This window comes from Dermacentor silvarum, chromosome 9 (genome assembly GCF_013339745.2).
Source record: "Dermacentor silvarum isolate Dsil-2018 chromosome 9, BIME_Dsil_1.4, whole genome shotgun sequence".
NCBI classification, from domain to species: domain Eukaryota; kingdom Metazoa; phylum Arthropoda; class Arachnida; order Ixodida; family Ixodidae; genus Dermacentor; species Dermacentor silvarum.
The window spans coordinates 120,485,860-120,497,831 of NC_051162.1; the positions used below are offsets into that span (position 1 = coordinate 120,485,860).

The 11,972-nt window shown below is 46.2% G+C and overlaps 1 protein-coding gene across 1 annotated transcript in view; it reads right to left on the reverse strand.

The window, feature by feature from the left end:
* The window catches only part of LOC119463858 (neprilysin-2-like), a 21,640-nt gene extending 20,049 nt beyond the window's left edge, over nucleotides 1-1,591 (reverse strand). Inside the window, exon 1 of the mRNA XM_037724680.2 lies at nucleotides 1,574-1,591. Within this exon, the coding sequence (XP_037580608.1) occupies nucleotides 1,574-1,591 (18 nt within the window). The remainder of the gene's footprint in view (nucleotides 1-1,573) is intronic.
* Nucleotides 1,592-11,972: the final 10,381 nt, after the last annotated feature.

Here is an 11,972-nt window from a genome sequence, read left to right on the forward strand (position 1 = left end):
CTGGATAAGCTGGAGCTGGCCGTCGAGGGCCCGATCTGAACAGCAGTGCCTCGCATTGCTCCCTCGTGGTGTTCGTGTCGTGGTGTTCTATGTTGTGTAGCGTGCACTCACACGTAATGTGGTGTAGGGAAGAGTGGAACGCGATAGCATTCGAAGATCCCTGACATGCTTCTCATGCTTCCCGGCAACTGCACCGTATGTAAGCGTAATGTTTACCGGGAAACGTTGGCGGCGAACTCTATGCTCGAAGGCGAGTTTTTTGGCAGAAACGCAGCCTCTTGCATGGGACAATCCCGGAGGTAGTGCACAGCCGCGCCAAAAAAAAAAAAAAATTTTTTTTTGAAGTTTCTCTTATTGTCTAGCACTTTCAGTGTGAAACAGTCTGAGAAGATTTAACATAAATGACATGCGCTGACGGTGTTGTGTTTCATGACATGTGTTTGTGGGCTGTCATTCTCAAAATTACGAGGAATGATGGCGATGATTTCTGGATTTTATTGGCGCAAGGGCCAGCTATGGCCAAAGAGCGCCAGACAAAAAAACAATGAATGGATTCTCAAAGGTAAAACGTGACAAATGTCAGAGTTGTGAATCTGAGTGGCGAATGGCAGATGTAATTTGGCTGTAGAGAGGCCTAAAATTAGTCGCTGTAAAGTGCGTAAAATATACAGGTGTTAAATGATGACAACGACTAGGGATGTATACTATGAGCATAAAAGTTCTGTTACAAAGGGATGATTAATCGAACGTATGAGTAAAAATAGCACTGGTACCGCACCATTGGGCCCTTAAACGCAAGGGCTAGCTGGGAGGCACGTGCTTTAGAGAAATGCAATCGCAGCAGAAGCCTCTAGTGAGAGGCTGTGCTACATGTACCTTGGGATGATAACATGGTGTTCCAATCTCTCGTAAAACATCAAAACTAACTTATTGTCAAAGAGTGTCTCAACGCCGAGAAACATTGCCGGGTGGAGGAGAATGTGTTGTCTATATTCCATGGCAAAGTACCTTTTTATTTGAGCTATTTCCCGACACTCCAACAAGACCTGAAGGACCGTAAGCGTGTCGCCACATTTATTACATACAGGACGATCATCACCGGTCAGTATAGATAGGAGTGAGTGCCATAGGTGTGGCCTATCCTAAGATGGCACGTGGAGTTTATTAAATTCCTCAGTGTCACACGTACGTTGCATAACTTTGTCAAGAATGTAAGACAACGTATGAGCAACTTTATATTGATGTGGCAATATAACCCGCATATACACATGTCATATAGCAAGGCGTGGCAGCATACATATACCTAAATATAGACGGAAATTATCGTTCACGGGACGCCGACGCCGGATTTTCTGCGACACGGGGCCCTTAACATCTCGTTAAAAATGCACTTTGAACGCGACAGCGTTAAGGGCCGCATGTCACAGAAAATCGCGTTAAAGCAACGCGGGCTTGTCATACTTGCCTACACGCACTTGCCCCAGTAAGAATCGAACACACACATCCTCGCTCGACCAATGAACGCCGCCGCCTCTCGAGCCACTCGGGCGGGTTTCGATAGGACCGGGCTCACCTGCTCCGTCTCTCCCATCTCGCCGCTCTGTCCCGGAAAGAGGGTTCGAGAGAAGAAACCAACGAGGCTTCGCGAAGCGGCGTCTCGAATTAAGTTGCGGGGACCGAAGACTCGGCAGTCGATCGGAGAACAAGGGCTTCTTCTTTGCCGCCCGTGCGCCGAGTCCGGCCGAGTGCTCGAGCTCGCGTGAGAGAGAAGACGAAGGCGAGTGAAGGGATGATGGTGATGGCCTCGCGACGAAAAGCTTTAGATTTGACTAATTATATTCGTGCGTTAGCGTTAGGGGTGTCAAAGTGGGGGAAAAAAGTCTATGTGAAATGTGGCAAGCTGGTCTCGTGGAGAGGTATTACACATATGTATGCAACTGACTTCGCTCCTCAAAGAGGCATGCCGTGTGTCGAACGAGCTCTTGGGCGAATGCGGTTTAAATCATGGGCCCGGTACCTCTAAGAAGTGCGCGTCATGCTAATGCATTTCTCTCGCAATTGCCTCTAAATACTCACTGAATTTTTCTAACACATCCGATTATTGGCCTGTCCCCCGCAGTGGTTATGAGCCATTCATAAAAGCAATTAAACTAACGAATTAACAGACCAAGAGAGAAGAGAGAGAGAGGAGAGAGAGAGAGAGAAATAGCTCTTTAATATAACCGAATAATTTCTTCCGGCGTGTGTAAAATCGCGTGCTACTCTGCATGCAGAAGGGGTTGAAGGATTGAAAGGCCCTAAGAGAGAGAGAGAGGGTGAAAGAAAAGAAAAATGTGCGAAAAAGATGGACCTGGGATTCACATGTTAAATGATGTTTCGGTGCCATACATTTACATCAAATGCGATGCGGAAATGAAGTTTGGTAATAATAAAGTGCATATATATAGCATTTCCTGAAGTTTGTCAAGCAAGCCAATGTCCCCATCGATCAAACAAAAGAAGTCTATCGGTCCACTGCTCTTAAGTAGTAGGTCTACGGCCAGTACGTCATGCAGGCCTGAGTGTTCTCTACCAGGGAAGCAGTTCGGGATACTATAATTCCGTGATCTTGTTGAAATGCAAGTGATCTTGGAATTTTATTCCGAATGATGTTAAAGCTGCTGTATTTTCATAGGCACTATAGAAGTTTTATTACTTACGTGAATTGCTGATATTATGAGTTATGAAATTCTTGAATATTTGTTTTTATTGTGGGAAACTTTGCGCACGCCGTATGCCGTGTTGCTAAAAAACAAAAGTGCATTTTGTTCCATAGACCCCACCCTAGCAGCATACTATGTTTTGAATTTGCGTAAGTAAACTTTCTGGCGAGAAAAAACAAGTGCCGCCTATAGCCATCTTTGAGTAGGGTGCCTCGATGCGCTCGCTCGCAGGGGGCTTGACAGCATCGTTGGCCTGATTTCCGCAGACTTTGCCGAAAGAAGCACTATTTAGGGAGGATAAGTTCATCACACCAACGGATTGTGTAGGAATTTCCAGGCCCCGCCTTTGATGGTGACAAATCATGTGACGCAGAGTTTTTTAATTGTACCAGTTCTGAGGCTCCGCTTCTTACTCTGGTATGGCCTTGCTGGGGTTAACTAATTGATTTAATTAATTAAAGAGTGGCCGTGATTCGAGTAAAAGAACGGGCGACGACAAGGGAAATGTACTCGGGGCACGGAAGCTAATTGGGTGGTTTGATTATGATGACGATTTAGTGGTAGGCTGAGGTGGCTGACATAGGACAGGGGTAATGATATACGTGGGAGTTGTTCTTCCTGCAGTAGCAGTAAAATAGGCTGTTGATGATGACTACGGCTGCCATAGCGAGGTGCTCGGCAGCTGGAGGTTTGCCTAATTTTTGGGACAGGTGCCAGGTGAGAGGCTGGGCCCCCCTCTGACGGGTCGGATCGAGCCTATAAAACACCTATGGCCGGAGCAATGGAGACAAGTTTGAAGATATAGGGCTGCAGTGCCCCCTCGAGGATTCGTTAGCCGATAACGCAAGTAGTAAAGGTTACACCAAGAAGTAATTACTAGTTGAATGCGGAAGTTTAAAATTAGGTATTCGAGCACGACATGTTCTTCGTAAGAGCTAACGATAGTGTTATTGCTATGCTTGGTTGGGAATGTAGCTCCGACAGAAGCGCTGCTCACACGTTTTGAAGTGCTTTAAACTTGCGATAGATTTATTACCTTTCGTAACGAAAAGCGCTAAATAAGTAAAATTGTTATTGTCACCGTCGTTCGTGAGATTGCGGGAGTACTTGTTCGTGTTACATCCAGATCTTCTTCGGCGAAAGCATGGCCTTTATCATAGCGAACGTGCCGCCTATAGCGGACAAAGTGCGGATTGTCCCGACGTCAGCTTTGCTACCACTGACGTCACGTGCCGACTTCACCACCGACGGCGTGTACCTTCCCGAGTAAGTGAAGTCGCAGTCGGCAACTTAGCCGACGAACGGCTCCACCTTCGGAACCACTCGGCCATCGTCCTCTTGCCTCTGTCTGTCGTCCGTTTGACGCCTGTCATTCCGGACAACGAATGCGAGACGACGACGCGCTCAGGTGGTGTCGTCGGCCGATAGGTAGCGCTGAATGACGGCGACCGCTTGACGTCGCTGCTGCCGCCTTCATTGTATCGGTTCGTCGTCTTCATTGTATCGGATCGAGGAGCGTCGGATAATTGTTGGCGGCGATTTGCTCTTTGACGCTCCTCTGGCGTGTCCTCTAACAAGCTGTCCGGTTGGTGAAGGAGAAAGGAAATAAAGCGAATTAGACCGTGAGTGTGACTCAATTCGGCACGTGAATTTCTTTATAATTATGTACAGCGTCTAAGCTTTTAAGTGTATGCCTGAGACAGCAAAACGAATGCATTTGTTTTCAGCTGGTGTGAAAGCTGTACTGTGTCTGGGGTTCCAAGGTACTCCTCAAGCTGTCGGCGACAACCTTTTTTTCTGGAGGCGTGCGAATATTGTAAATTTCGAATACGATTCGATTAGACTGTATATGTTAGTAGAGTCGTATTAGGCTTAAATATTTGAGACTCGGAACGTTAGAATATTTCGCCTTTTACCGATAGTACGGGATAGGAAGGGATGTTAGCGATTCCCTAGTGGAAGAATAGAAAGACAATGCAGAGTCACCTGAAATGTATGTTTTTGATTCGTTTTTAGTGGTAATACTAACTCAGTACTGAGAGGCACCAGAGTTACCACATTGAAAAATAGCAGTGTTCTTTCTGCAGATATCTTGCTGTTTGATATCGTATCGAAGATATTTCTTCCTTAGGTTATCTGCTGATTCATTACATCGATTTAAGCGAAATCTTCCTTCAATATCTTCGCACTGATGTAGGGTTGTTATTTACTTTTTTAGAAAAGAAAGTATTGAGTATTCGATTCAATGCTCTCAGCCGTACTTTTCCAAATAGAGCCAAACCTCGATTTGCAGAAGTCCGACTTTATGAATTTTTTTTTTTTTTACTTAACGAAGTGCGGTAGAGTCCCGGACTCATATTCATAGAATCCGATGCGCCAAAACCTTTCAGCAGCGAAGTGAACAGAACGTGTCTGCCGACTTAACAATGTTTTTTTTTCTTGTTCTAACGCGATAGCGTTAAGGGCCCCGTGTCGCAGAAAATCCGGCGTCGGTGTCGGCGTAAGCGCCGGCGTCTGTTGCGGTAAAAAGCATCCCGACCCACCAAGACCGCGCAGGCCCTCCGCGTGGCGCAAGGTGTTAGTGAACAAAAACTGAATTTCTCACAGTAAAATCCGTCAGAAAAATGGTAAAGTACGACTTAAACACAACCTACAGACATGGTGGTGTCGGACGGTCATTTGAACGTACGAGAAAACATAATTCTGTTACGAGGAAACTCAAAAATAAACCCCTCTTCCAGCATTTCTACCATACCAACAGCGGCGTGCTCGTGTAGGTTACTTGCGAAAATCCTATCCAGATGCCGCTCGCATCCTCAGCAGTTTAGGGAGCCTACATGCAAGCGCTTGCATATAGGCTCCCTACGACAGGTCAAACTGGGACTTAGCCTTTCTAATGCGTTTTGGACACGCGCGCGCGTCTGGGAAATTGCAAACAGTTATTAAAATAATAGAAAAGGTCCTAGGGCCTTCACATTTTAATATAAGACTACTTATATTGCCCCTGGAAAAACGTCTTCCCAGCAATGCATTTCTGTTTAAAAGTGAAGCCGACTTTAAAGGCACTGGTGTAAGGTTGGTCTTTGTAAGCTGGCTTTTCCACGTTCTGTGTTGCAGTGAAGCCTACTCATAAGGAAAAATGCGATGCGAGTGGGGCCCGATAACACTATCGCGTTCCACTCTTAAAGACGAAGCTTAAGTGTCCTCCAATTTTTTTTGGGGGGGGGGTATAACGGTAAATAACTAATAAAAATTCTATAATGGTCGATTCGATATGAGATTTCATTATTCGAACGCCCCTACAAGTTTTAAATGCAATTATGCAATTAAATGCAAGCCGGATAACGGCTGTGGCTTTTGGCTCAAGGTCACTTGAAGGTCGCCGACAACGGGAGCTAAAAGCATTTCATGCTTAAAAGAATTTCATTTTTGTAAATTTTGCTCTACGAGATTGAATACGCGAGTAGAAAAACGAAGGCTAAACGAGCGTTCCTCGAATTTCGCGCCGAAAGCCACGCATCGGTATGACGTCACAGATTGCAAAAGTATTTTCTCGCATTCGAGCCGTTGCAGCTCAGTAAGCGTCGTTGAAAATTGCCAAGTTTGGTTCGTTTCCCGTTTAGAGTACCGTGCAGTCTACATTTACCGATCAACAATTACCAAGAGCACCGCAGACGACGTCAATATCCATGACGTCACTGCGAGCTTAGTGCGCGAACTTCGCAACGGCGTCGCCACCAGTCTCTCGTTTTTTGCGTCTTTTCTAGCTTACCAAGCGTCTTTTCTCGGTAAGGTTGACGGTACTGCAGAAGCCTACACTCCGTTTCCTCGGTAATAAAAATGTACAACTCCACGCGTTTCGTGGTCAAACGGCGTCGTTGCACATGTTCGCGTGAGCCGGCGCAGGAGGCGCCACGACGGGCTGCAAATCCCCCCCCCCCCCCAAAAAAAAAAAAAGTGAAAAGGAACACAACAAAACGCAAAATCATCTAAGACAACGCATTAACAGCCGTACGACACAGGATGGTTCATTTTTAAGGTATCCGACTTTTTCATTTATTACGTAATTCTTGTAAAAACACCGAACTGATTAGCGGTTCGAACGCAGCCATACTGCAAAAAGTGTTGCGCTGTACGCTATGCATGAAACGGGGTACAGTATGTTAATAAGGTTAAGCCTATGTCTAAAGCGATATATTTCTTTAGCTACTTTGCCCTCTTTGGACGGATGTTGGCCTATATCTCGCACAATGAAAACCGAGAGGAGAGTCAACTTGGGCCGATAGGTTTACGCTGGCTGTTGCCTTGCCAAGCAGGCAACATGGGCTCCTCGTTATCCGCCAGATTAGACAACTTCCGGCGTGCTGCTGCCGGGTCTATAGAATACAGCTTGGGCCACTGGGTATGTTCCCGAACAGACAATTTCGACTATGCATATGCGATGTTAGTATGTGCGGCCATTCTTGTCCTATCCGCCAGAATGCTTTGCCAAGCTGACGCATGGGGCACGTAACCCTAAATATATTAAACGATTGTGCCCCATCTGCAACGCACAACTTCGTGTCGAGCGCGGTCGTTTGATGAATAGCCATTTGCAACGAAGTTTGGAGCCAGGATACACTAGATATAGGGGAAGTTAATACGGAGTTTCAAGTGTGGCAGAGTGATTACAACAAGATATACTGTGTCGGTATCTGTTGATGCATGACGATGATATTTCGTGATTCAAGGATGTGGCTTGGGGATATGCAACAAGGTGCACGAGAAAGCCCTATCGCCGACTTTGAAAATCATCTTGGATAGTTTCTGCCGCCATTTCCCCACTTCGTATCGCTTCGCTTCGATAAATGCAGTTATGAGTAGCGCGTAACTCACTGGTCGCTGTCGGGGACGATATTTTCATTTTCGGCGCCGTCCCTTCCGTGGGCTCGCCGTTCGCCGCCGTCCGCCTGCCGCCACTCGAAGAGCGGGGGAGTCGTGGCGCTGGTGACGTTTGTCATCGCGGCAGCGGTGGTGCTGCGGTTGGCGGCGTCTTCCGAGCTGAGGTCGTGCAGCTTCCGCCTCATCTCGATCGCCGAGTACACCATGAGCACCACGAAGGCGCACATGAAAGACAGCGCGCAGACGTAGAACAGCAGGTGTTGGCTGCCACCGGAGGAATGGCAGGTCCAGGAGGAAATAGGAGAGAGGGAAACAACAGACATGCAGAGAGAAGTAAAAGAGAGTGAAAGAGATATAGTTAGAGAGAGAGAGGGAGGGAGAGAGAGAGGAGAATTTATTTGACGGAAAACAGAGTGGACAACTGGAGGATTTGGTTGACGTTAAACATTCTTTAAAATACCCCTTGTCCTTCTTTATTGCGATAGCAATTACATAGACACTACAGGTGAATTTTCGCTGTCGGCGTCGCCGTGGTGTTCCATATAAAGTCCAAGTGCGATGAGATCCTATTGCGCCCCGCACGCCGTACGCTGTGGGTGCGAGGGGAAGCGTGCAAAGGCTGGGCCGAGAAGGTTAGTGGATTGACGCGCGCCGTCTCCTCGCGCACCCAAGGGAGGAGGGGGGAGGGAGGAGAGAAAGGTTATGGCGCAAATTCTGAGGAGAGACCTGAGCGCGCGGTACCGTGATCTAGAGCGCGCGCCAAAGAGGTGGGTGGGAAGGGAGGGGAGGGTCAGTAGGTGAGCCCGCGTCTGCTCCTCTAGCCTAGCCGTACGCCGGCGCGCAATAGGGCGTCACATTAACACGGTGACGTCATATTAACATAGCTGGCACTGCCGTAGATTTGTCTACGGCAGTATCAGTTATGTTTAATGTACGTCACGGATTTCGCAATCTGCTTTTACACTGGGGTCTTTTGTCTTTTTTACTAAATGCAGGCAATGTTCTTTGAGTCTCAGTCTACATTAGAAAGTGGCGAAGAAAAATGAACCATGGTGAATTGCTGCCTGTTAGAAAGAAAACTTTGAAGCCAAGATAAAGCTTGTGAATTCAGTTTTAATGCTGATAATTTAACAAAACGGCAACTATGGACTACGTGGTCAAATGTTTTAACAAAGATGCAGTCAGTTTGTAAGTTTAAGTGTACGTTAAAAGGCAAATCTCTAGTTAATTAGTTGCGTCTCATATGAAAAATCTCTCCTGAACCCGTGCTGATTACTGCAGAAATTGGCGTTTTCTCCAGCCTATTCATTTCACTTTCTGCGTTGCTAGACATATGACGCACAAAATGCTTCAGACAAGAAAGCAATCTATAACAGCACCAATGCGAACGCTATGTATAACTTGCTGTCGCAAGCGAATCTTTCAGTGATCACACATCTCGATTGGAGGTACATATGACACAGAGACACAGACGACGACTCAGACAAAAGGATACACAAATCAGTGAAAACACTGCAAGTACAACTTGCTAACGCAAGTGAAGTTTGAGCTGCACACCCAGCGCCCACTGCAGATATTATGAAGCAAGTGTCGTCAATGCATGACTAACGTGGCAGACGACTCACGTGCGGTTGTCGTAGCTATGCGGGGGTGGATTATCATACGGTCCCATGGGGCCGTAAGGTCCCATGGTGTACGGCATGATAGGGCGGTACGATGGGTGGACCACCATGGGGTATTGGCTGCTGTACGGGTAGGTTCCGATGGAACTCATTGTAGCGAAGGCTGGTGGGTGCTTTCAGTGACAGATGGTTGCGATGCGATAAGGCCAGTGCAGCGATCGATTGGCTTCGTCTTCTTCGTGGTTTGATGCTCGGTAGTCGTAGTTGTTACCAGTTGTTGCAGTCAGAAAGCGGTACAAACCCACTATGGGGTTTGTTATGGGGTTTGTACTGTATATAGTGGGTTGTAAGCTTGGAGTAATGTCAGGAATCATGTGGTAGGGAGTTGTGTCGTGAGGTTATCTGGCATCTGTGTTTCCCACTTCTCTACAGCGTCCGCCAGTTCTCGCCGGAAGAGATCGATGTAGTTTCTGACCGTACGGCAGTACGTCGCTTCATGTGATCTAAATCACCGTGCTTCACACCACTTAGGCGTAGTCTAATCAATGTACGCCGCAGAGGCATTGTACTTAGGGGTAGGTAAATATCTGAAGTTTCGAATACGAATCGAATATTACGCACAGCCTATTAGTATTCGATAAGGAACTATTCGGCATTTTCGAATATTGGAAGCTAACCTACCGGCTGTTAAAGTCTGCATGGTTGCTGCTCTTCGTCTGCTAAACGAAGGATCGCAAGTTATCGGAATTCAAATAACCAAAAACATTTTTGAAGTAACGGAGAACTTAAAACGGGTAATGCAAGCTTCGTTGTCGGTTTCGCGGTGGAGGCCTAGATGACAACCTGAGATTTTTTGCTCGTAGTCAGTCATTTAGTGCTTTTGGCAGTTTAGTAATCTAGCAGTGTTATCTCATATGCTACAACCGGCGATGTTTTTGTTGCAACAGGCCCTTTTACGTGTCTCTACGGCACAAAAGTCTGTAAGGAGCTTTATTTTCCGAGAACTTCTGATATTCTTTCAGCAACCATTTCTTTAGCGTTTTTTGGAAAGCTATAGTCAGACTTACACGTAACGAATTACATGTAATTAATTATTTGTGGGCTATTACATTCTCTGGCAATATCGTAATTTAACGATTACATTTTTACTCGGTAACGCTCCCTGCAATTCAGTTACTTCTTTCAGTAATCAATTACACGTAGTTAGTTACATTATTGGTTAGACAACTGTTACGCGCGACGCAGTCTTGGGAACCCGGATTTGACGGGAACTACAGTAGAACGCCCGAGATTGTGCCACGCAGCAGCCTCGTGGACGCTCACGTTCAGACGCGCAAACTCGGGGGCTCAATGTTTGTTTCCTCATGTTAACGACTCCACCAGATGTTGGCCCACCAGCTTAACCGATGCCAATATGTCTCGATAGCGAAGGTCACTTAGGACGTTAAAGCCAGATATCACCTACTGACGATTTTCAGAGGTTTTACAGTGGCCCAAACGGGAGGGTCTTCTTTGAGACCCGGCAACAATGACCGCGGCACGTTACCGAGGAACCAAGTGCAGAGTAACGACAATCCTTGTGCGCAAGATGTTCGTACGTTACAAAACCACCCCGCCTCCCAGCTCGGGCATATAGCGAGTTCAGTGTCGCTCCTGATGGTCTTCAGGATAAAACGAGGGAATATTACCTATGAAATTTTTCAAAAGCATGAGGGATATGGAAATCTTGCAAATGCGCTTTTCTTCACACCTAGTTTGACCTAACCACGATGGCAGACCTCGGGTTAGAATTGTAATAAGGTGTCAACATGCGGGCTGCTGACAACCATTCCTGCAGCCTGCTTACGGAATTTTGCATACCTCCTCGTGTTTGTAAAGATAAGCAATGTATGAAGAGCTGTAGAGGACGCATTGAATGTGCTAGGCCAGCTCATTCTGTTTACGGCATCTGTTCGATGTTATTAAAAGTCCGAATGAAACTTACGTAGAAGTAATCGATTACATTTTTTTTGGTAATTCTTGAATTAATTTCGTGGGGCAGTAATTAGTACCTGTAATCAATTACATTTCTGAGTGTAATTTTCGAAGTAATTTTAATTTTAATCGGTAACATTTTTTCTATAACGTGTACAAGTCTGGTCATACAGAAGCCATTCATTTTTTCTGGAAAGCTTGTTTGCAACCAGGCTCTAAAGATGTTGAGAGGCTATTTGTGCAGCTTTTCTTAATCACAATTGACAATCTTGTGTTTAAAACTTATCCTTTGTCCCTGATTGTTAATTGTTTCTTTTGTACTGGTCAGTAGAGACGTGGCACTAATGACACCGAAATAAACCTCCTGCTGAAAATACGTGTCTGCGTTACACTGTTCAGTATTTGATTCGAAATTCGATACTTCGTATTTGCATTTGATTCCTATTCGAACAAATTTGATATTCACCCTGGTCTAAATATATTTACTGTGTAAAAATGAAATAAAGAACTTGGGAAGACCGCACTTCAGGAAGAAGCTCGCCTTGTCTTACTCCCTTCATGTCGGGCCGTGCCCGAACACCTGAGGGGGTATTCTGTAAGTGTCCACCTAGTGGACACGTCCATTTCGTCTGCTGCTGAAGTGCTGATTGGCAGAAGGCGCCGGTCTCCTTCTGACGCGTACCCGAGCCCAGCCAATCAGAACTTGAGCAGCAGACGAAATCGTGCCAGGTTCAGGTTGAAATAGGAGAGAGAGATAGACAGAGAGAAAAAGAAGGAAATGAGCGATAGACAT